This window comes from Typopeltis vanoorti, chromosome 21, assembly GCF_054136105.1.
Source record: "Typopeltis vanoorti isolate ZY-2024b chromosome 21, IOZ_Tvanoo_1.0, whole genome shotgun sequence".
NCBI lineage: Eukaryota > Metazoa > Arthropoda > Arachnida > Uropygi > Thelyphonidae > Typopeltis > Typopeltis vanoorti.
The window spans coordinates 38,047,783-38,075,166 of NC_143569.1; the positions used below are offsets into that span (position 1 = coordinate 38,047,783).

Consider the following 27,384-nt stretch of genomic DNA (forward strand, 5'->3'; position numbering starts at 1 on the left):
TATCACTAGTATCCCGAAAGTTTCAAATTCATTAGTGACATGTGTAATGTATAATTCACATACCTCCACGGGAAAAAAAAAAAAAAATCCATTGAAGTCAGGTGATATGAGTGGCCATATAATAAAGTCTGGTACTGATCAGTAGCTTGACCAACCCAGTAATGTGGAAGACTGTAGTTCAAACACTACTGACTGCTGATGACAGTGTAGCAGAGCTCATCCTGCTATAGAAAGGCATGCATCTCTATCTTGTTATAGCCATGATAGTAATATTTAGTCAAGCACATTAAGATATGGTATACTTTCCCATATGTTTTAGCCAAAAAAGAGAATGTTCATATACTGTATAGAGAATGTTAAGTTTAGAAAGACTATCATACTTTCCCCAAACACAGATGTTATGGTGAATAAACTTGATAAAGGAATGAAATATGGATTGGTCACTGTTACATGAACCTCCTGTATGTAGCCTCAACATTGTCAATCATTTCTTGGTGGGCACAACAAAATTCATATCTTGTTATTATTGTCAATCTTCAAAGCATGTAGCATTTGTAGTTTGATAGAAAAACAATGTGAGTTAATTTTGTAGTATATGTCAAATACTTTTTCTACAATAACTTAAGTTCTCTACTTACTTGGATTTTTCAAGTAGACCTTCCCCATATATTCCATTAAGGTCAATTTTAAGAACAAGAGCTCTCGCATCACTAAGTAATCAAGAAGCATGCTAGTAGATTCTCATGATAATGAACCCAAAATTATTGCTACATGGCAGAGGATTTTGTGTGGTCTGTTATCATGTAACACTGTTACATGTGGGGATAGCCTGTTGAGGATAACAAGGTGTAGGGATGATATCAGATGTGCTAGTTATGGAGCATAAATTTTATGTACAGTTATGTAGATACCATTTTCCATATGTGTTCATTGAGCATCCATCTACAGATGCCGTATGGTCACTCCAATACTCGGTGATATGCCTCGCCATGTAGTCCTATTGTATGCTTTTCTGGAGGCTTCAACTCTCTGAAGATCAGTCACTCCACACACACACCATCCATTCATCCATCTCATTGATGGTCTACATCCATAAGTCGCTGTTGGGAAAAACAACTGTATCCAAAATCCTCAACTTTGTTCCCATGGAGATAGATCCTTCCTTCCAGATTTTAAACATCTCTGACTGTTGTTTTAGCCATTCCTAATATTCTTCTGACATCTTCTGAACAGCAATTCTTTACATTAATAATGGATCCCAGGTACTCAAACTTGCTGACTTCCTCAATTCTTTCTCCATTAAGGTACACTTGTTTCTTAAGAGCTTCCTTGTTTGTATCTCCTTTGAGAACCATAATCTTTGTCTTGCTAGGATTGAGTTGAAGTTCTCTCTTATTACTGATCTTGTTAACTTTGTTAAGAATTTGTCCTAGTTCTTTCTTGTCATTACAGAGGAGTACTGTATCATCAGCATACTTCAGATTACTGATCAATCTACCACCTATTCTAATTCCTGTTTTAAGCTTATCCAATGCTTCATGCATGATGTCCTCAGCATATATACTAAACAAGTCAGGAGAAAGTAAACATCCTTGCCTAACTCCTTTTCCCACCTGAAGCCAATCAGTCAATCCAACACCTTTTCTTATCCTGGCTTCTTGCTCCCTTTACAAGTTGGCTATCAACTTGATGGTGTTGAGAAAAACTCATTCTTGTCATTACTTCTCACAGTTTCACATGCTGAACACAGTCAAAAGCTTTAGAGTAGTCTAAGAAACACATTACCAGAGGGAGTCTGAATTCTTTATATTTTTCTATGATTTGTCTAAGGCAAAGGATCTGATCTTTGGTGCCCTTACCTTTCCTAAAACCTGCTTGTTCCTTGAGCATCACTGCCTCAACTTTGGCCTCAATCCTATTTAGCATGATCTTCAATAAAATTTTGCTTGCATGAGATATTAAACTAATAGTGCTATAGTTCTTGCAAGCCTTCATATCTCCCTTCTTAGGTAGTGTATGAAAACCAACTTCTTCCAATCTCTAGGCCATGATCCTGTCTCCCATATCCTTGTAATTAATCTATGAAACCCTCTTATCCCTCCATCCCCTGTGGCCTTAATTAACTCTGCTGGGATTCCATCTGCACCTGGGACCTTATTGCTGTTAAGCTGCTTAACTACTCTTTCAACTTTGTGCCTAAGTGGAAGAGGTTCCAAATCGAAATTTTCCTGGTGAGAGGACTCCTCCAAATTTTCTTCATCCACTGTATTGTACAGTTCCTCACCATATTATTTTCATCTGCTTTTGATTTTCAATTCTTCTGTTAGTAATGCTCCATTCCTGTCTTTGATGATGTTCAATTTGGGCTTAAACTTGTGCTTCAGGTCACGATACCATCAAGATGAGAACATTTTTTGGCATGTATTTTATTCAACATTATTCTGATATCTTTCTGGCAACAATACAAAAGAGGAAATAACTGCAATGATATGGTTGAAGATGATTTGCTTTGGCTGACTATGCAAGAGATAAAGGAAAAGAATGATGCCAGAGGTCACCTGTATTTTTAGATATTTTTAAAGCAGTGCCTTTAAAAATATCTTTCTGGATGAAAGAGGTGGATTTGGCTCTTTTGTTTATTTAAACTTAAATAAATTTATTTATTTTTGTTTATTTTACTTAAATAAATTTATTTATTTAAGTAAAATAAACATGACATAATCATAAAATATCAGACTATACATATGTATAAGAATCACACTCGTGGTAGAAGGAATTACATAAATGTAGTTTATGGTATTAAGATGTACGGTAGCAGCAGCTGCCATTTGAGATCCAGTCCAAACCCTATGTTCATTAAACAGCATTGTTCAAATTTATCCACTGAAGAGGAATAGAACTTATAATTGATCTCATAAACTAAACCCTTTATTAGAAGCAACAGCACACCCATTTCTCTTTTCTCTATTTCTTGTCAGATGTCATCTCCTTCCAGGAGGTTGACTACCATGAGCTTCCACCATGTATGGTTTTGTGCTTCTCTTTTGCATTCTTCATAGGACAAAAAGGTCCAGTCCTTAATATTTCCCATCCAATCTGTTCTTTGTCTTCTTCTTCTTCTTCTTCTTTTTCCTTGTATCATTCCTTCTAGAAGTGTTTTTTGTAGGGATTTATGCCTTAGTATGTGACCAAGGTAGGTTTTCAACAGATTCCTATATTCTCCACTCGTTTCTAATATTTCTAAATCAGTTTTTTTGGCAGTCCATGGACTCTAAGAATTCTTCTGAGGATCCACATCTCAAAAGCTTTTAGTTTATTTTCACAATATTTTGATATTGTCCAGGTTTCTGCTCCATATAGCAGTGTTGACCATATGTAGCATTTGGACAGCCTAATTCTTGTTTTTGTGTGAATTTCTCTTGAGGTCAGAATGTTTTTCATGCTAATGAAGGTTGATCTAGCAATTTCTATTCTTCTTAATATTTCTGTATCACACTTTCCATTCTCTGTAATTAGTTGATCCAAATATATATAACTCTCTAGTTGATCTAAAGTATTTCCTCTGATCTTAATATTTATGTTGGGTATTTTCCCCTTTTCTCTTGTTACCAGCATGGTTTTGGTTTTTTTGAAGTTGAAATTAAGTCCATATTTTTCACTTAGCTTCAGCATCTCTTCTAGTAGGTTTTGAAGATCTTTTTTATTTTCAGCTAGCAATACTGTATCACCTGCATATCTTAAGTTGTTTATATTCCTGCTTCCTATGTTGACTCCTTTAAATTCTTCTAATTTAGTTTATCTAATAACAATATAATTAACATCATGTGTTACAAAATCTCAGAAATCTCCACAACATTCAGCTTAATTTCAGAGGAATAGAACTATTAATAACTGAAAACATGGGTTTATTCTTTATGCATCAAACATCAGGCTATAAAATAATATGATGCTAATCTAGTATCATTCAAGTACCATTCATTCGATGCAAACATCCTTCTCTTACTATTGTACAGAATATCTTTATCCCGATTCCCAATCAAGTGTTATAAATCACTTTGGTTTCATTTCCAAAATGTTACTGAACTTCTAGCCATACTTATTCAGTTCCACCAGCATTTAGATCGATACCATCTCCAACATCATTTAAGATTATTAAAAACGATCCTACAAAATAATAAAACCAAATGCACATAACCTATTAGAATCTGATTAGCTACCATTTTTTCTGTCAAAAAATGGACATTATATTAATGAATTTAAATCTTTTAACTGTTAAATTCTGCAGCTAATACGCATAACAAAAATCATTCTATAGCCTTTTAAATAATCTTTTAAAACATCCGGTTTCACCAGTATAGTCACTCTGGGCTTGCCGACCATGCTCTGGATACTCACCACAGAATACGTTGGAAGAAAGCCACAGTAATACACTGCAGCAAGTTTAAATTTGAAGGACTATTCATCATAGAATCAGCCTCAGCCCAAAAAAACGTGCCAAACCTAAACAAATTTGGATGCATGAGACTTTTTTCCTTTTTTTTTGGATGCATGATGTACGTCTCCCAAATTTGGGAGACATACATCATGAGAACATCAGTCCAATGGCCAAGAATACCTAATATAGCCAGCTAGGGGGCACCTTTAGGACTTTAGGAAAAACAGTTGTCTCCTCTCTTCGACCTCATTTGCTGTTTTAGTGCCTGCATGCACATGTCTTAACCTTAAGTTCCCATGAAGATGGCAACGTGACATTGGCGAAATATAGGAAGTATATATTAAAGTTTATTTTAATTTATATTCCAGTTTACGTTGTGAATTGCTTAAGTAATTTAATAGACAGAGTTCAGGGTTATTTGCTTCCATACCAACATGCCATCTTCAATATCGTAGATGCTTTAAGCTAATGAACCTGAATAGCTCTGTTTAACTTTTCGATAAGAAAAATCAGGCTTGTTCACAGAAATAATGATTTATTACTCATTATCTTTTCAAGTGGAGGTGAATTAACTGGCTTCATATAAAGATAACAGGGCTTTCTTCCCCAAAACTTATTCTACAACAGACAGACATAGAACACTATTTGTTTTTATTAACCACCTCTTCACAGCATTTTTAATCATAGCATTAATTAAATTTCTATGAAACTTAATTAGCCCTGAGGGGGGGGTCACCAAATTTAACATTTAAAGGGAAAATAATGATCTTTATTTATTGAATTCCTACACTTCTTTTAAGGACATCTATTTTCAAAGACATTTCATTTCTCATTTTATCTGTCTCAGATCAAATATTTATCTAACTTTACCTTTCAGCTTTTATCATTGATTATTATTATTGCTAGTGGAATGTAAATGGCTGATTTATCTTCTTTGACTATCATCTACTTATCTAAAAATTCTTCACTTTTTATATAATTTCACAAAGTACTAAAAACCAGTTTAAAACTTTGTCACTACTACTACTTAGTCATATGAGTTCAAGTTTAGTTTTGTAGATATCACAGTCAAATTTCACTGCACAATTAAAACGATAAAAGAAAATTACTGAAAAGAACATAAAAGAAATCTGTTATTTAGGAAGATACATCCTTCAATGACTTTTACTTTAAATTTTTCAGGAAATGATAACGTATAATAAAATAATAATTAAAAAACTTTAATCAATACCTTCCTATATTTCGTAAATGTTACATTGCCATCTTCTGGGAACATACAACTATGATAATGTGCATGCAGGCACTAACAACGAGCAAATGAGCTATGACCTCACTGACCTCATTTGCTCATTGTTATTATCTGCATGCACATATCATAAAGAAGATGGCAATGTCACATTGCTGAAATATAGGAAGGTATTGATTAAAGTTTTTTAATTAATATTTTAGTAAATGTTGTCATTTCCTGAAAAATTTGAAGTCATGTGTAACCAATGTATAAGTTTATCTACAAGAACAATGACTTTTAATTAGCAATGAAACATTTCTGAACTTATTACACTGTCTTTGAAACTTAATTGTTTTCACTTACTTTCAGATAATTAAGCAAACATTTTCTATTATACGAGCGAAGGTAAAGACGTAAATATTTTAAAAAGGAACAATTCATTTATGTGATTTGTTCACTGCAAAATTTTCGACTATATGTCATGGTTATCTTGATTGCAAATTAAAACTAAAGGTTAAAATCAATCAGAACAAAATAAGATAAAATAACAGCCAAAACAAAAATACAATATGAAAAGTATTTTGTATTGCTATTCGAGTTCAAAGAAATAAATCAGTTACAAGCATGATATTTAATAACATTACTCCTCAAAACTGACACTTCTAAGACAGTGATTCATATTTATTATTATTAAGAGAGACCTCCATGGAGTCAGAAACTCATCAAGGGATGCCGCACACTACACACACACACCAGCTATCATACTTATTCTTGAATTCATTCACACTCCTTGCACTCACAACATCCAAAGGCAATCCATTCCAATCATGCATCACTCTCTGAGAGAAAAATCTAGCCCTCTTGGCGGCCTTCATTCTCAGCTTCCAATGATGCCCTCTCGTCCTTTCTCCACCCTTCATAAATTGAAAAATTCCATCAATTGAAATCCTGTATGACCCTTTCAAAAGTTTGTAAGTCTCAATCATATCACCCTTCTTTCTCCTGTTTGCTAGTGTCTGCAGTCTACAAATTCTCAATCTGTAATCAGTATTCCACCATCCTGATATCATTTTTAACACTCTCCTTTGTACTCTCTCCAATATATCAGAATCACAACAGAAACCAGGAGACCAGAGCTGCGCACAAGAGTCCAAGTGAGGTCTTATCAAGGTCTTGTAAGGAGGCAAAATAACATCCTTATCTTTACATGTGAACATTCGTTTCAGCATTGCAATTATCTTTTGAGTTGTATTTGCAATCATTGCCACATGGTCCCTGAACTTCAACTTCTTATCTATTAACACTCCAAGATTCCCTCCCTAGCCTCATCAGTTTCTTCTAGCCTAATCCCACCAATATAATACGACATTGGATATCTAATTATGCCGAAGTGAATGACTTTACATTTATTGACATTGAACTGACACCCATTTTCCAATGCCCACAATTCCAGCCTATTCAAATCATTCTGCGAAGACTGTATATCAGCAGCATTTCTGACTACCCTACTTATCTTTGCATCATCAGCAAATAACTGTATGTCACTTGTAAAATCCTATCCAATATCATTAATGTACAGATTGAATAACAGTGGACCAAGCACTGATTCTTGTGGTACACCACTTGTTACCTTAAATTCTGCAGACTCAGATCCCATGTATACCACTTTTTGATATCTGACAGTCAGCTATCCTCTTATCCATGCTAATATTGTATAACCCAGAGGTCTTCAATGCATGGCCCGCAAGCCACCCGTGGCCTGAGGAGCTCGTTGCCGTAGCCCACTGGCCATTTTGAAAAAATAGCTACTTAACATTAAAACGCGATTAAATAAAACATAATTTCAATGAAGCCCGCAGGCCACTAAGCTATATTGCAGTATTTAGAATTGTAAGATGCTTTCCAGATTCACAAGGAACACTGTGCATTTGATACTTTATATAAAATTCTATAAAAATAAATATCAAATAGCCATGCTTCTTCAGCAATCTATCAGAGCCAAGCGGTACTTAAGCACTAGTACTAACGTCACAGGTAGATGGCTGAAGCAGTAGTTCGTTCGAGTGCACTGTCTAGTGACTTCCAGATACATCTCAAAGGTTCTTGATACTTCGTTATTTTCATATAAATACAAGAGGATCTCATCCTCGGTCAGACGTGAACAGTGTGATATTCGTGTATAAGCGCATGCAGGTTCATCGTGTCAGCAATAGCCTATCGTGGTTTTATATTGCCAGACTTTTTTTCATTAGTGTGAGACATATTCAGTGGATAATAACAGTTACACGGCTATATTTAGATCATTTTTTGGGTTCACCTTCCATCACTATGGAGTCTACGAGTAAAAAGCGTAAATCAAGTGATTCTTGTCGGGTTTTTAACCTCCCAACCGGCCAGGACACCTACAGACGTCCAGCTAAATCTGGATACGATGCATGCTATCTGTTGAAAGAACATGGATAAGAAGTGCAATTCGGCCAGCATGTCCATTAGAAGGTGTGATAATCCCTCACGCTGAAGAGAGCACTTAATCAGATTATCTCAAGCTCATAGCTGTGACTCAGTTACCTATAACAAGAAATGCAGTTCATTGTTCTATGCTGGGTAACTGAATTTTAGTTATATTGGATAAACTAAAAATATAGAAATTATTTTTATTTTCTCTTTTTATTGTACAATACAATTTTAATGGCTGGACAAAATAAAGATCCTTGCATAATTTCTTCACTTAAATATTGCTTTACCTTCGAGAACCAATTTAATTTTTAATTTTTTTTTGTGTGCTAATTTTTTCTAATCGCTTACTCCACAAAACATTTTCTTTGTTCTCGAAGAAATTAATTCACGATAATTATTTGAAATATTATTTTAAAAAAACCAGTTGCCGACGTTTGAGATTATGTTATATTTTTGTTCAAAATCATGATTCGAAGAATACTTCACAGATTTCCTGAAGGACATGCTTGTGCGACTTTGCTTTATAAAGAATAATGAAAATCTTTAATCATATCACTAAATTTTTTTCTTTATATTGCAATCTACTGTTCTTTGCACTTTCCCCCTTCTTGGTTTCCCTATAATTAGTCATTACAAAATAAAATAAATGGTTATGATTTAAACTGATATGTATATATTTTCTGCTAGTTCAGATATTATACTCCAATTTTATAATAAGCAATACTTCTGCTTATATATATATATATATATATATAAATTACAAAGTTTTGTATTAAAAATTTCAACTACAAATGTTCAACAGGATCAACAATATTATTGTGATATTTCTTTTTCTCGTGTGGGAGAAAACGGTAAAATGTCACTCTTATAATTGTATCAGATGTTATAATGGCAAAATAGTAAGAAAAAAAATCATTTGTACTTTCTTTTCAAAACACAAAGAGAGAACATTGTAAATTCACTCAATGAAAAAGAAAATACTCCATATTTTTCTTGTGTTATCTGATTTTTTTTTCTTGTAGTACAAAGAAGTCACTGCACATAAGATGGTAGAACACAAGAGGGCAAAAATCTGTATATTGATTACACTATAGCTGATAGAGAATTCATTCCAGAAAAATTATTTATGTAAGAGTTCTAACATCAGCAGATATAACGACATTTTCTTCTAGTTTAGATATGTGGCATTGTTGAAGTAGCTAAACCTTTACTACTATTTACACTAAAATGAATGGGCATGTTCCCCAAGTGATTTACGTTCATAACAGTTGTCTTGCAAACAATTTATAAAATAAATTCTCTGAAATATCTGCAAATTGAATAAGTCTTCAACATAACCTTCCTGCCCTCCCTAAAAAATAAGATTATGTGAAGCATATGCTCCTTTTCTTTTAAAATAATTCAAGTCCTCTTTTTCAAGATAATTATATGAAATAATTTATACTTTTTCGATAATAAAAATTAAACTGATCATTATAAATTAAGAACGTATTTCGGCATAAATACTGTATCAGCCTGTAAAAGAAATGTCTGTATTTTTTTCTATGTTAGGATGTCTAATAATCAACAATTGAAAACGAAACACGACATTCTTGATGTATCTCGCACTATAGCTTGAGGCACTTTAGTGTCCCTTCTAGCTAAGTATTCTCAATTTTCTTCCTCAATAGCACTGAGAGTAATCTAAGCTTTTACCTTTTCTTAAAACTAAGAGGATTACTACAAGTATTTCTAAGACGTAGATTACTTCAGAAATAGCAACCAGAAGCATAAGCAGAAGTAAAAATATTTAGATTATTTTAAGAAAAAGAAACTAAAATAATACTACTGAACTTTCTTTTGCGTGGTATGCATATAAACAATTTTATGTGATGAAAATATAGCATAGTATTTCTAAAATTTCAAATAATTTCAGCAGACAGTAGAACAGCTGGTTTTAGATTGCAAAGAAATAGTACAGAATTAGAAGGCTTCAGGGTACAACAATATTATTGTCTTATTTCTTTTGTCGAAACGGTAAAATGAAATAATAGATTTTGAATACTGCCTGGAAACGTTTACGAAACTGTAGAAATTTAGAGTGGTTATGTAATTGAATTCCAGGAGAGGATAAGGATTGGGGGGGGGGGGGTAAGCATTAGAAAATCTTCAAAATGAGCATATATTTTGAATCATTCTGTATATGATATCCTTCATATTATATTTTCAACACATCTACGGTGGTTATGCACTGGATATTATAGTAATGTGCATCCTACAAAAAAAAAGAAAAGGCGAAGAATCCCTGCTAAAACATCATTGGATATAAATTTTTGATACTAAAAAGATTCACAATCGGAAACCAAGTTATGCAATATAACATCGTTTGTTGTTCAAAAACAAAACAAAAAAAAACTGTTTCTAAAACTGAAATGTGATAATCCATATAACAGTATTTTGCTAGGAAAGAAAGCAAAAGGTCATATTTATTTCAATAAATATTATTTAAAAATATAAATATGTGACATAATATGTTCAATGCAAACATCGAAAATTCGTGAAAAAAGCTGTTTCTATATTGGAACAACCAGTGCAACTGTTCCGTTGCAGTGATTCGAAGAATAAATTTATAATACAGCAGAATAATACAACTTTGCTACTACTAAATAGATTCATTGCAAAGGCTGATAGATGGTCATTTCAGGATTGATTATTTTTGCACATGTGAAATTCGTTTCAATTTTTGGAAAAGAAACACAATAAATCATTTTAGAGGCAAAAAAGTCAAATATTTTTAGGACAGTAAAGAAAATTCCAAGTAAAACAGTGTGTGTAAAGACAGGTGACACAAACTGTTAGTCAGGCACTAACAGTTAATTTTATTTTAGAGCCACGAATGGCTCTATAATAGCTGTAAAGGGATTAACGGTGGAGGGAGGTAACAGCATGATAAAAGGTACAATGCTGATAAAGTTTTGATCCATGCAGAATGCTATGGTGGGCTGGATATTTCATCCACCTCAGCCGGTAGGAAGGTTAATGAAAAGTGGACCAATTTGTACTTTTTTGTGTGGAGCGATGATAAGCCAGTGTGTTTAATTAATCGTGAGTCAGTGTCAGTATCAAAAGAATACAATATAAATCGACATTATGAGACAAAGCATGCGTTCAATTTCGAGCAGCTTCATGTGGACAAAGTGAACCATCTCCAAATTGATTTAAAATCCCTCTGACTTTTAAGCATATCCTACTGGGTACGTTTAAAAGGCAGAGGGAACAGAGCGAAGCGTGTGTCAAAGTAAGTTATGTAATAGCTGAAAAAAATCAAAAGCCTTGGACAGAGAGTTTGTGAAAGCGTGTCATGTTGCTGCTGGAGATATTCTGTGCCCAAATAATAAGGAAGTGCTTAAAAACCAAGTTTGTCTGGGGGATAACTGTAGTACATGTCGAAGAACTTGCCAATGACATTGAAGGAACTTTAAAAAAAAACAGTCGTCCGAAGTTACGTCATATTCACTTGCTTTAGATGAGAGCACAGATGTGAAGGATACAGCACAACTGGCCATCTTTATCCGTGGCATTGATCAACAATTCACTGTGACAGAAGAACTGCTGGTGCTCGTACCTATGAAGAGAATGATGAAAGGGATTGATATTCTTGAAGCGACCAAGAAAATGCTCCAGTGTTTCGACCTCAGCTTAACCAACCTCAAGGGTGTGGTAACTGATTGTGCCCCTGCTATGGTGGTAAATTACGAAGGGTTTGTTGCGCTGCTACGGAAAGAACCGTAACTAGAAGGAAAAGATTTCATCCATTACCACTGTTTAATCCATCAGGAGAATTTGAGGGTGAAAATTATTGGATTTGAGTGTGTCAAGAAAGTTATTGTGACTGTCGTCAACATTATTAGGGGAAGAGGATTGAATCATCTTCGATTTCAAGAGTTTTACTCAAGAGTGCAAAGCAGATCATGGCGATGTGGTTTATTATAATGATGTGCATTGGTTGAGCAGAGGGAAGGTTCTTAAAAGTCTTTGAACTAAGGAACGAAATACAGCAGTTCATGCAAACCAAGGGGAAGCCAATTAAGGAATTCAACGATCCGAAGTGGATGACAGACTTTGCTTTTGTGACTGACATCTCGTTGCTTATGAATGACTTAAATACATGGCTACAATCCAAAGATCAACTGATGCACACTTTGTTTGATCACATCAAAGCTTTTGTGGCCAAGTTCAAACTTTGGGAGGCACAACTCGCAAAAAAAGAACTTAACTCATTTTCAGCTTCTCGCTGAGTCCAACTGTTCGTCTCTTGATGATTACGCTACAAAATAGCCATGTTGCGAAGTGAGTTCGAAGAGAGATTTAGTGATTTTCGTAACCAACAGTTTTCTTCAGATTTATTTTCAATGCCATTCAGTGTCAATGCTGCCGAAATGCCAGGCTCATTACAAATGGAGCTGCTTGAACTCTAAAACAACTCTTTGAGAGAAAAATTATTCATTATGCCCTTGCTTACATTTTACAAAGACTACATTTCTGAGGATACATTCCCTAATCTTCGCCAGCATGCTTTGAAGATATGCACTTTGTTAGTGTAAAATTATAAGGATTTTTTTATATGGTACTTAAAAATGTTTGTATTTGTATATTCAATATTTCTTCTTTCTTTTCTTATTTAATTTATTTATCTTACATGTTTAAGTCATCACGTCGAGTTGTACTATCATTGCTAATCTTGTTGCTTGAAATAGACTAATACCTATAATCCTTTCAGTCTATCAATTTACCCCCCCTCTCAAGGTCGTGACTATTCTATTTCACGTGTGCTTATTATAGAACTTAGGAGCTGCCTGTAGCCAATTCCTTTATCTAAATAGCTGGCTTTTTCTCACACTGATCTCTGAAAATTTATTTGTATTTACGACTATGCCATCAAAGATCACATAGAGGAATTGTAATCTTTCCTGTACATGCAAGAAAAACGCCCTGCACAACAAGAAATATCTCTAAATTTATCTCTAAGTCGAGCAACGTTCAAATCTACTATTTGTCGGTCGTGGCTAGTTTTACTCTTAAGGTCACATAGGTTCTGTCTTTTTATGAGAAGTGCATTGGTCAGGCAGAATCAGGCAAGTTATTTGACAAACAAACAAACAATTTATTCATGCTAAATCAAAGTACATAAAAGAGTTCACACTACACATACTAAATTAATCCAACTCAAATTCACTAATCAAAATTGACATGGAAAAAACAAAATTCACGTCTGGTTCTCCATTAGATTGCTTAACATTTCACACTTAAGCTCAAGGAGTAATGCAATTAGTTACGCTCACAGATAATTCAGACACGGGAGTAGACTTGCACATATTTTACCTTAATTTAACTTAGACTATATATGATATTTGGCCTAACAGAACTTTCACATACTATTCCCTCTTCATTATATAACCTTTATCTAATTCCTTATAATTCTGCATACTACTTCACAATTATTTTCAACAAATCGGCTTTCCGTCCTTTCTACTGTTCTTTATGCTAACAAACAAAAAAATTTCAGCAATCTTTGCCAATAATTTCACATCTAGGAAAGTCCTATACAAAAGTCTTACTTGTTACTTTGTTATCCAGTTAACACAAGATGCTAGAGATCATTGACACCTTCCACTTTCTGGTAAAGTTCACACACGAGCATTTTTTACGACATCGATGATACTTCACACTCGAAGATCGTCAAGGAATGTAGCAGTGGGACTCTGAAGTAAATCGCCACTGTTATTACAAGCCTCCCATCATCGTTGGGCTTTGGCTAGCGAGACATGGATCCCTGTCCTTGGAACAGCAGGACACACTGGAAATTCCTCCTAGCTAGCACAGGAAAGGAAAACTGGAATTGGAAAGCCTAGCCTCTGAAAGGCTCGCGCTGACAAAATCCTAGCACTGAAATCCTCATACCGAAAAGCCCTGTTTAGTTTTCCCTCGATTCTTCCTCCTTTTATTCTGCTCTCCTGACCTTGCAACTCTTACAGATTCAATCACCCAGATTTTCTTAAAGGGTGTCTTCTCAGCCATCTGGCGGTCACTGAGTTAAGTTGGGAAGCCCCGTACATTGTTGACCTTCGCAAGTTGCGATCGCCTCAGGTCTTCTTACATACTATATCCCGTCTGAGTTATTCTTTGTCTGTACAATTTCTTATTACAATTTATTCTAACATATTTTTTCAGGTTTATTAAAGAAAATTTGAGTTAAGTATTAATCAAAATACAAGTATATTAAATTTATTTTATTTCCCAAGTAAAATCAGTATAGAAGAAATTTTATTCTAAAATCTTTCTATACAAGATTTTACAGTTAGGAAGCACATACTTATGTGAGCAGTTCTCCAGAATGAAGCATGTGAAGTTCAAGACAAGACATTACGGACCAACATCTAGATAATACTGTGTGCATAGCGACTTCCAACATTGATGCCAACATCGACAAGCTGGTCAAGGAAAAGCATTGCCAAGTTTGCCATTCACATTGTAAAAAATGAATGTTTTCTTGATTAAATAATCTTTTTTCAAGTACTGATTGTATTCACTTATCATGAACCTTACTCCTACTATGCTCTTAAAGCTGAGTTTGTTTATTTTTATAGGATTTTATGTAAAATATCAAATGCACAGCGTTTCTTGTGAATCTGGAAAGCATCTTACAATTCTAAATACTGCAGTATAGCTTAGTGGCCTGCAGGCTTCACTGAAATTTTTAATGCAGCCCACACTGTCTGAAGGGTTGAAGACCCCAAGCATAACCCAAACCCATTTTTTTCATTTATGCAGCAGTCTGCCATGCTGTATTCTGTCAAAAGCCTTAGCAAAATCCAAAATTATCATGGTGTATCCATTCCCCTTGTCTGGTTCCATGGTCACATTGTTATAGAATGTGAGCAAGTTGCTAAAACATGACCTTCCCTTAGTAAATCCATGTTGTTCACTGCAAAGTAGAGATTCACTGTCAACCCATTTCTGAATGAGGGCCGTAATCAATTTTTCCAAAATCTTCTCCACCATTCCTGAGATACTAATTGGTCAATAGTTGGATACACTGGTCTTTGCACCACCCTTGCGCAATGGAATTACCATATATTCCTTCCATTCCTGAGGAATCTTCCCTGTTCTGAGACTCATATTAAACATCCTGGTTAAAGGAATGCCCAGTTCAGCTGAACACTCTTTTAGCACATGTGCTGATATTCCATCTACTGCTGAATTCTTATTCAGTTTGTGCAACAGCTCTAATACCTCGGCCTCACACACCTGTGTTTCTTCATCTAGTGAAGAGGTAACAGTGAGCTCAATGTTGCATACACCAGGTTGATAGCTTTTAACGAAATGGGCACTCATTAACTGAACAACCTCTTCTGCATAACCCTCATGCCATCTAGATTTAGAAGAGTTATTCTTTCATATTCATTCTTTCTTTCTTTTACTTGCAGCATATCGACAGAATTCTTGTGGGTTGTCTTTAGCACACAGAGCCAGTTTCTTTTCATAATCAGACTTTGCTTTCCATGCAACAGTTGTGACTATTCTAGCCTGCTGCTTATAATGTTCATTTAGGCTTAAATGGTTAATCAGAGCTTCATACCCTCACACCATCTGCATTCAGTAGAGTTATTCTTTCATATTCATTCTTTCTTTTACTTGCAGCATACTGATATAATTCTTTGGGGGTTATCTTTAGCTTGCAGAGTCAGTTTCTTTTCATACTCAGATTTAGCTTTCCGTACATCAGTTGTGACTCTTCTGGCCTGATGCTCATAATTTTCATAATGGACATCATTTTTTTGCACACAGTATTCCTTCCATATCATCCTTTTCTTACAAATCTCTTGCTTAATAACATTATGCATCCATTTAACTCCTACCTGATTTATTGTTTGAACTCTCAGGACACATTCTGATATCATCATTTATATATTTTTTAAACACTTTCTATGCACTGTCAATATCCTTTCCATCTAATAACTGACACCATGGCACAGAACCCAGCATAAACCTCTCAGGTAGTTATACGTTCCTGCTTTGTAGTTCAGCATGCAACCTTTCCTGGGAACATTCATAAACTTAGCCACTTCCTAAATGAGTACTGCACAATTACTGTCACCAACTGGAAGCAGAATAGTTACATCTATATCTGAAACACCCTCTGACACTATAATAAAATCTAATACTCTTTGACATTCTGTCACATGCTCGAGTTCCTTCTGTCATGTTGATTGAGAAAGTTGTCTTGCAGCAGCTCAATAAATTCAGTTTGATTCGTCTCATGAGAACTGCTACCCAATCAATGCTTAGATAATTAAAGTCTCCCATTATGATTACTCTTTTTGGACCCATCTTTATCTCGTGATGCATTTCTTCATCACTAACAACCGACCACCAGATCTGTAACAACACTTCACTATGTATTTGATCTTGTTAGATACCACCTCATACCAGATGACTTCAAGTTCACTGCCACATGAAAAACTATTACTAGTTTTACAATCATATGACGGTGACATATGCAGAATAGGTTGTTCAACTAATGTATGCTCATTTTACTAAAATCTATCAACCTGGTGTATGCAACATTGAGTTCACTGCTACCTCTTCACTGGATGAAGAAACTCAGGTGTATGTGGAGAAGGTATTAGAGCTGTTACACAAACTGAATAAGAATTCAGCAATAGTGACTGATATCAGCATGATTGCTAAGAGGGTTACGCTGAACTGGCTATTCATTTAACATATATAATTTGAGTCTCAGAACAGGGAAAATTCTACAGGAGTGGAAAAAATGTATCGCACTCCCATTGCACAAGGGTTGTGCAAAGACTGATGCATCCAACTATAGACCAATTCAACATCTCACTAGTGGTAGTGAAGGTTTTGGAAAAGTTTTTAGGACTTGCATTCAGAAATGGGTTAACAGTGAATCTCTACTTTGCATGAATAAATAGAATGGGCTTATTAAGGGAAAGTTATGTTTTAGCAACTTGCTCATATTCTATAATAATGCTATTATATTTGAGCTAGACCATTGAACTAGACAAGGGGAGTGGATACAGTATGATACTTTTGGATTTTGCTAAGGTTTTTGACAGAACAAAGCATGGATGACTGTTGCATAAAATGGATAATATGCATTTGGATTATAAAATATTATCATGGATAACAGAATAGCTGACAGACATCAAAAAGTGGTATATGGGGGATGTGAGTCTGCAAGATTTAAGTTTACCAGTGGTGGTGTAACACAAGGATCAGTCTTTGGTCCACTGTTATTCAATCTGTACATTAATGACACTGGAAAGGATTTGACAGGCGACATACAGCTATTTGCTGCTGATAAAAAGATAGATAGAATAATCAGGAATGCAGCTGATATGAAGTACTTGCAGAATGATCTGAATAGGCTGGCCATCGGAAAATGAATGTCAGTAAATGTAAAGTCATGCGCTTTGGTGTTATTTGATATCCAATGCAGTATTATCTGTGGGATTATTCTATAATTGCAATGGTGAAATGAACTTCGACATATAAAGATAAGGATGTCATTTTTCTCCTTTACAAGGCCTTGATAAGGCTCACTTGGACTATTGTGCACAGGTCCTGTTTTCTGTTAATACTGACACAGTGGAGAGAGAGAGAGAGCGCAAAGGAAAGTGTTAAAAATGATATCAGGATTGTAGAATACTGATTATGAAGATGGATTGGAGATTTGTAGGCTACAGACACTAGCAAACAGGAGAAAGAGGGGTGATATGATTGAGACTTATAAACTTCTGAAAAGATCATACCAGATTTCAGTTGATGGAATTTTTTATTTTATGGAGGGTGGGGAAAGGACAAGAGGGCATCTTGGAAGCTGAGAATGAATGGCACTAAGATGGGGATGAAATCTAGATTTTTCTCTCATTGAGAGGTGAATGATTGGAATGGATTGCCATTGGATGTTGTGTGCACGCAAGCAGTGTGAAAGAATTTAAGAACAGCTATGATAGCTGGTGCATGTAATATGTGGTCTCCCTTGATGAGTCCCTGACTCCTTGGAGGTCTATTAATAATAATAATAATAATAATAATAATTATATATATATATATAAAACTTTCATGTCTTATTCTCTATGAACTCCAATTCTGAAACAAATACGAGGGTGGTCTGAAAAGTTCTTGGCCTCGACCATAGATGGCAACACTATCGGCAAGAGATTTTTTTCTCTAAGTTGGTACATCTGTCATAAGCATCCAAGTGAAATTGCAAATCATTCTATCAAGTAGTTTCTTTTATACACCTGTCTGAAGCAAAGGTGTTGTCCGTATCCTTGAAATGGATAAAATTGAGTATCATGCGGTTATAAAATATTTTGTAAAAGAAGGTTTAATGCCAAAAGAAATTCATTCAAAGTTCATAAAAGTTTATGCGACCTTCTCCTTTGTTTTCGACAATTAAGAAATGAGCTGCCGAGTTTAAACGTGGCTGTACCAGCCTTGAAGATGATCCATGTGAAGGATGTCCAAAAAGTGTAACAACACCTGAAATCATTGATCAAATGCACGATATGGTATTGGATGACTGACGAGTAAAAGTGCATGAAACTGCTGAGACTATAAAAGAACGCGTAGGATATATTTTGCATGAAGAATTGCAAATAAAAAAGCTTTGCGCAAGATGGGTGCCACCCTTGCTCACAGCAGATAAAAAATGCACTTGCATGAAAATCCCTAAACAGTGTTTGGTTTGGAGCGTTTTAACAAGAATAAAACTGATTTTGTGTCAATTTATTACTATAGATGAGACTTGGATTCACCATTACACACCAGAATCCAAACAGCAGTCAAAACAGTGGACAGAAGCCAATTATTCAGCACCAAAGAAGACAAAGTCGGTTCCATCAGCAGGAAAGATCATGGCATCAGTGTTTTGGGATGCTAAAGGCATTTTGTTTATAGATTATCTTGAAAAGGGTAAAACAATAACTGGGAAATATTAGTGCGATCTTTTAATGAGACTAGACGAAAAAATTAGTGAGAAAAGACCCAGTTTGCAGGAAAAAAAATCATCTTTCATCAGAACAATGTACCTGCCCACAAAGGTATTTTGGCAATGGGAAAATTAAGGGATCTGCACTATGAATTGTTGAAACATCCACCCTATTCCCCAGATTTGGCTCCCTCTGACTTCTATCTCTTTCCAAAACTAAAACTCTTCCTCGCTTGTCAGCGTTTTTCTTCGAATCAAGAGGTGATTGCAGCTGTAGAGGGGTATTTTGCAGATCTTACTGAGAACCACTACAGGGACAGAATTATGGTGCTGGAGCATCACTGGAATAAATGTATTAGTCTTAAGGGAGATTATGTTGAAAAATAAAAATAATTTTGAAATTTTAAATTTGTTTTTTTCATTATTAGGCCAAGAACTTTTCAGCCCACTCTAGTATAATGATGAACAAGACCAGACTGGTCTGACTCCTGGTATCCTATGCAATCCTGATGTATGTTTCTGCAATTGCGCACACACTTCACTATCCTCCCCTCTTCATTGTAATGCTGTCAGGAACATCGGGGCTGCACAAAACACCATGAGCAAGATAAGCTCCGTCCTTACAGTTTAGAAATTGGATAGGAAATAGGAGGCTTACTGCTCCTCTAACAAGTACTGAGGCAAGACTATAGAATTCAGGAATGGCTCGGTAATATATAATATCAACAATTTCATAACAAAATGTTAATTACATATAATTAATATTCAATGGCTAGCTTTCTGCCAGATTTGAATTAATCCTTAAAGTGATTCAAAATAAACAGTGAATTTCAGTCTAGCAAACAGTTTCTGTGGATAATGCACTTAAACAGCATTATTTAGTTTAGATCCATAGTTAGTCTGAGTGTTTTATTTTAAACTTTAAATAGCTTACTTCTATGTTTCTACTTGATAAATTAGTACATAATATTTATACATTAAGCTACACATACACTAACATTTTAAACTGGTATTCACAGATGAAGTCAGTTTTCATGTGTGATTACAACTTCGCTAACAAAGAGACAGACACTTGGGTAACAATGGCGAGTTGAGGTTACCACACTACTAGCTTTCTGTAAAGGAATTATTTAACAGACACAGAGGATCTCTCTCTCTCTATGTCGTTGTTTGCACACTACCAGAGAAGTGCGTTTGATTTCATCACCCTCTGCAGCCAAGGTTGTGGTTAGGGAGTGTCCAGTAGAATGACGATAGAAACTCTTCCCCAGGTCATCAGTTAGCATACTAGATATCTCTGTGAAATGTTCATCTCTCACGACATCACTTTCTGCGTTCTCATAGCATTATAGCAGAGGTGCATCCTTACAATCTCTTGCATCCTTCTACAGCATGGTCGGGCTGTTCTTTGGCAGTCAGACACGTCTTCTGCATAGTCATAGCAATTAATAGTCAGATACACAAACATCCTACTGTTCACAAGTGTTTTTAGTGTGTTGAAAGCAACAAGTAGCTACACTCCAACTTGTGAAGTGCTATTACAGCTACATGATTCTCATAATCTACCCACTGCATGAGAGAGAAAGAGAGAGCTAGAAAACTCTCTCTCTCTCCTGATAAACATGTGAATGATGGCTGCACACAGTGCCACTAACAGAACCAAGCTTGCGCAATTCTGTGGGAAGTGTGTGTGTGGGGGGGAGGGGTATGCGGAAGTTGTAACAATATTTATGACAAGACTGTGTAGTATTCAGATTGTGGTTTATTAAAACACTTAAGGAAATGAACAACGTAGTTAAGGATATAAATTAAATTATACTTTAATAAATATTTTCAGATGTTTCGGCAACATCACGTTGCCATCTTCTAAAGGAACTTACAAAAAAAGGCTCTACAAACACAGTAACTAGGAATGAAGAGATGACGCTATTGTTCTCCTAAAAGTCCTGATGGTGCCCTCTAGTGGGCTAAGTAGGTGTTCTTGGCCGTTGGGCTGAAGGCCTGCTGATGTAAGCCTCCCAAATTTGGGGCAGTCACATACAACCAAATTTGTTGAGGTTTGGAGAATTTCTTAGGGCTGAGGCTGATTCCATAAATAGTCTTTCGTATTTGTATTTGCTACAGTGTATCACTGTAGCTTTCTTCCACCGTATTCTGTGGCGTGTATCCAGAGCATGGTTCGCAAGACCAGAATGGCTATACTTGTGAAACCGGATGTAGTCATTGTGTTCAGAAATTCTGATATTCGCTGTCCTGCCTGTTTGGCCAAAGTAAGACAGTTTACAACTGCAAGGGACCTGGTATACACCAGGTAGGTCTTTAGTGGAGCGGATAAGGGATGCCAATTTTCTGTAAGGTCAGGTCATGCTTTTTTAAGATTTTGGTAATGTTTTCCGAGGTGCTTCAGATGTAGGGAATGGTGATGGATTTAGAGTAATCCTTGTTGTGGAGGGGATCTGTGGTTTGTAGGTTCTAATATGTTTTGGACTTTTTTTGGTGTGTGTGTGGGGGGGGGGGGTAGCCACTGGCTGAGAAAGTGTTGAGGATGTGATTTAGTTCAGTATTTAGGGCCAAGTCGTTTGAACAGATTAGTTTAGCCCTGTTGTATAGTGTTTTCAGATTGTGGTAAATTTTCCTGCATGGATTTTGATGTCATCTACAAATAAATGCAGTCAGTATAGGTAATTTTTGAACTCCCGGCATTTGCAACAGGTCAGAACTTTTCAGTAGTTCATAACAGCACAGAAATTTGCACCGATGTCTCCAAATCCAGCACTGTGAATTCTGCTACTTACAGGTAATAATTAATTAATATAAATAAATAATTAATACATCTTACAGATTCATTTATCTCACATTATTGTTTAAAAATGTATAATAACTGAAACTCTTATTTGAGCTAACATAAAGAAATAATTATTTCTATTTGGAATTAACTTGGATTTTTTTTTTTTTATATATATGCTGGACCTTTATCAAAAATAATTAAGTAAAAAAGTGTAGACCAATCTGAAAATAATATACATATTACCCATCAGATAAAACTGCTTTCATCTACTGCTAAATGTAAAATAAGCATAAATTATAAAATAATCTTACACTCTGGATACAGTTTGTTATAAATTAATAACTTTAGTTTTATATATTTAAAGGAGTTGAGGATCTGGTATAGGCAATGTTAGCAGATCTTGTAAAAATAACTAGAATAAAATTACAAAATTTAATCTCAGTTATTAATTTGGGGGGGGGGGCGCTTTGGGTACTACTTAATTATACTCACATCTTGAGACTGAGAACTAATGCTAACAGCTCCAGGGCCAAGGCGTTCAAACACACTAGGTCTTCGAGGTGCATCAGAACTGTCTTTACTATTTTCTACAGTAACTTTGCGTTTGACTTTAGTAGACATCCTACATAAATGTTAAACATTATATTCAAGATCCATACAGTATGAAAACAAATCCAAGAAAATGCAAATACATAACAAATAATAGCATAAATAAGATTGAGTATTTTCATAATCAAGAGCCAAAATATAAATTGTGTTCAAAAACTAAACAGAAAAATTATGTAGAATATATTAGAAAAATATAGCTAGGGAATGCATAAAATTAAAACAGTGGCTTATTATTATGGTGACAATATGTCTCAGTTTATGCCTGTTGTCACAACATCCTGTCCAACTTAGCATTAGTCCCAGATTTATATTTTTTTGAAATATTTATACATTTCAATACAAATAAATTAGAATTGAGAATATTCTTCTCCATTTAGTAAAATTTGCTGTGAGCTTACTAGGTACCTCAGCACCTGCTGAAAGAGTATTTTCTCAATTAAAAATAGTGCGGTCTACAGGAAAGAATCAAATGAAAGTGTCAGCGATTTCAAATTTATTGACCATAAAATGCAAATTACCAGAATACTGCTGGTAACTTTAAAAGAAAACTTTAATGACATCAATATATATGAGGGGAACTGAAAGGCTCTGATAAACACCTAGAACAAAAGTGATATTAAAGCAAATGATATAACCACAAGAAAGAACCCTATGTTTCATCAAATTGTAATAATTTCTTTTTTTTTTTTTTTTTTTTTAAGAATATATAAGACATGTCAATTCCTTCATGATAATTATCACAACTTTTCAGCACACCCAATATATATATATATATATATATATATACACACACGAGGGTGGTCTGAAAAGTTCTCAGCCTCACAATGAAAAAACGAGTTTATAATTTCAAAATTATTTTTATTTTTCAACATACCCTTAAGACTAATACATTTATTCCAGCAATGCTCCAGTGACATTATCCGGTCCCAGTAGTGGTTCTCGGTAAGATCTGCAAAATACCCCTCTACAGCTGCAATCACCTCTTGATTTGAAGAAAAATGGCGACCAGCGAGGAAGAGTTTAAGTTTTGGGAAGAGATAGAAGTCAGAGGGAGCCAAATCTGGGGAATAGGGTAGATGTTTCAACAATTCCTAGTGCAAATCCCTTAATTTTTCCCACAAAAACCTTTGTAGGCAGGCGCATTATAAGGATGATTTTTTCCTTCTGCAAACCAGTTCTTTTCTCATGAAGTTTTTCATCTAATCTGATTAAAAGATCGGAATAATATTCCCCGGTTATTGTTTTATCCATTTCAAGATAATTAATAAATAAAATGCCTTTAGCATCCCAAAACACCAATACCATGACCTTTCCTGCTGATGGAACCGACTTTGTCTTCTTTGGCGCTAAATAACTGGCTTATGTCCACTGTTTTGACTGCCGTTTGGATTCTGGTGTGTAATGTATAGAAAGCAGAAACATCAATTTTTCATAATATCAATCAGTCAGTATCATCCAAACTGGGACATTTTTGAGAGAGAGAGGAGGGGGAGGGATTATTTCATCCAAGTCTCATTCATAGTAATAAATCGACACATGAAATCAGTTTTATTCTTGTTAAAGTGCTCCAAACAGTGTTTAGAGATGTTCATGTGAGTGCATTTTTGATCTGCTGTGAGCAAGTGTGGCATCCATCTTGTGCAAAGCTTTTTCATTTTCAATTCTTCATGCAAAATATATCCTACATTCTTTGGAAATTCCCAAATTTGCAGCAATTTCACACACTTTGACTCATTGGTCATCCAATACCATATCATTCACTTGATCGATGATGTCTGGTGCTGTTACACTTTTTGGACGTCCTTCATGTGGATCATCTTCAAGGCTGGTACGGCCATGTTTAAGCTCGGCAGCCCATTTCTTAATTGTCGAAAATGAAGGAGAAGAGTGCCCATAAACTTTTAGGAACTTCAAATGAATTTCTTTTGGTGTTTAATCTTCTTTTACAAAGAATTTTATAACCGCACGATACTCAATTTTATCCATTTCAAGGGATACAGACAACACTTTTGCTTCAGACAGGTGTATAAAAAAAACTACTTGATAGAATGACTTGCAATTTCACATGGATGCTAATGGCAGATGTACCAACTTAGAAAAACAAAAAAAAACTTGCCGATAGTGTTGCCATCTATGGCTGAGGCCAAGAACTTTTTAGCCACCCCTCCTCGTATATATATATATTCTTCAGAAAAACATTGTTTACAGAGTTTTAAAAAGATAAGCCCAATAAACTGACTGAAGTATGTGAATATTTACCAAGAACAATTATTCTGCTTATGTTATTTTTTATTGTTCAGATAATCAATATAACAAAATTATTATTTTGGTTTATTATACACATGCATATGCTGTTTTTATTTTCTTTAGAAAGAATTTTATTTTTGAAAATAGTTTTGTTTAATAAAACTACTTTATAGGTCCACAATATAACCAAACGAATGTATTGGTCTATCAATTCAATAAATATTTCAAAATATATTATTGTTATAATAATTCCCCCCCCCCCCTCTCTCTCTCTCTCAAAAATATCCCAGTTTGGATGATACTGACTGATTGATATGAAAAATTGATGTTTCTGCTTTCTATAATTAATAAAATCCTGTTACAAGCCACTTTTTTTTTTTTTTTTAATGTAGCTCCCACGCATTAAAGGTCTTTCTGTAAACCTATAGTATATTCATACCATGGGTAGGCTAAGGGATTTTTCCCCCCCTGCTTTTTATTAATTTTATATTTTTTGGGGTATTTTTATTTATTTTACATAGTCTAGAAACCAAACATGGAAGTTTCTTCAAGCCACTTCAGGTAGACAGGGCGTGGTCTCACAATGGGCAATGAAATTCATCTCCCACATTAAGGCAATCACATCCATGTCCATGGAGAATTCGAACCATCAGTCACCCACTTAAGTGCACAAAATTATATGCACAATGGGGGAAAAAAGCATTTATCCATAATGCATATGGATACATATTTTAGCAAACAAAGAAAAGTTCTATCCCTTTACACACTGATCTCCAAATACTAAGGATGAACTATATTTTTACTTGTATATGAAAAAAGTTTCATGACTACAGCCCAATGCGGGCATAAATTTATTGCCAGCATACTAATAAATTATATTACACAAAAAACGAGTTATAAATTTTGTACAAATTAAATTGCAATGCATTTTTGGCAAAAGTTACAAATTTACTATAGACATAGTAAATATGTAACTACAGCCAAATGTGGGCATAAACTTATTGCCAGCATACTAATAAATTATATTACACAAAAAATGAGTTATAAATTTTGTACAAATTAAATTGCAATGCATTTTTGGCAAAAGTTACAAATTCACTATGGACATAGTTAAGGAATTAATGGAAGATGCTCGACTATGCAAAGAGATATTTCAGTATGGAACATGTCTGCCTAAAACTGTGATGCAGCTCTCATAATGAAATATAATCCTTGGCACCAAGTGATCCAGGAGTTCTTGAGGCAAACTGGCCCACTCCTCCATGAGCAAGGATAAGGCCTTGTTTGTTTTCTGGAGGGGAATTTCGAGCAGCAATGTGTCTCCCTATTGAATTCCAAACATGTTCTATGGGGTTGAGATCTGGGGAGCATACTGGTCGCTCAATTTGATTAATATTCTTGATCTTCAGAGGTAACTTCACTGCTCGTGTATGATGTGGTGTGGTACTGTCATCCATAAAAATGAATTCTTCACCTATGGCACCATGGTACAATTGAACATGAAGTTGAAGAACTTCATTGCAATATCAGTTGCAAATCATAGTCCCCTTTTCCAGCACTTGTAGCTTGGTGTGTCCATTAAGCATAATCACTCCCCACACCATGACCCCAGCACCACCACCGTATCCATCCCTTTCAAGAACATTCTCATGATGGACAGCAGTACCACTTTCATGCCAAATCAAATGTCATTTATAATCGGAGGAAAGAATAAAATGTACATTAGTCCATTGGTGTCTTGTCCAATTTTTATGGATACAGCTTATGAAAATGTGCTCATCATAGAGCACATTTTCATAAGTTGATGTCCCACACAATGAAGATCCTAGAAAGGGTTCTTGATGGTAGATTGAGGGAGGAGGTGGAGATTGCAAAGGAACAATTTGGCTTCATGCCTGGTAGATCAACAACAGATGCTATCTTTGGGTTACGACAGATGATGGAAAAATATCGAGAGAAACAAAGGGAGCTACATCTGGTATTTATTGATCTGGAGAAAGCATACGATAGAGTGCCAAGGCAAGAAGTCTGGAGGTGTCTGAGGGAGAAGAAGGTGCCGGAGAAATATGTCAGGTTGGTGCAGGAAATGTACAGAAATGTGAAGACAAGTGTTCGGACCTGTTTGGGACAGACAGAAAGTTTTCAAGTAACAGTTGGCTTGTATCAAGGGTCAGCATTAAGTCCGTTTCTGTTTAATATTGTGATGGAGGTGGTAACAGAGGAGGTGAGAGAAGATGCACCTTGGACAATGTTGTATGCAGATGACATCTTGCTGTGTGTAGATTCAAGAGAAGAAGCGGAAACTAAACTGGAAAGATGGAGAAAAGTACTGGAAGAGAGAGGTATGAGACTGAGCAGAAGTAAGACAGAGTATATGTGTTGTGCAGTGGGCGGTGGCCAGGAGACAGACCTGGAGCTGGAAGGAAATGTCATCAGGAAGGTGAGAGACTTTAGATACTTAGGTTCAACAGTGGAAGAAGATGGAGGAGGTGAGAAGGAAGTGGGATGCAGGATACAAGCAGGTTGGAGGAACTGGAGGGAGATGGCTGGAGTGTTATGTGATAAGAGGGTGCCGATCAATCTGAAAGGCAAAATTTATAGGACAGTAGTGAGGCCAGCTA

At 35.3% G+C, this 27,384-nt stretch overlaps 1 protein-coding gene across 1 annotated transcript in view; it reads right to left on the bottom strand.

The window, feature by feature from the left end:
* LOC150094747 (uncharacterized) overlaps positions 1–27,384 on the bottom strand; it is a 437,902-nt gene that overhangs the window by 394,509 nt on the left and 16,009 nt on the right. Inside the window, exon 2 of the mRNA XM_090410976.1 lies at positions 22,400–22,529. Coding sequence (XP_090267102.1) covers positions 22,400–22,529 — 130 coding nt within the window. The remainder of the gene's footprint in view (positions 1–22,399; positions 22,530–27,384) is intronic.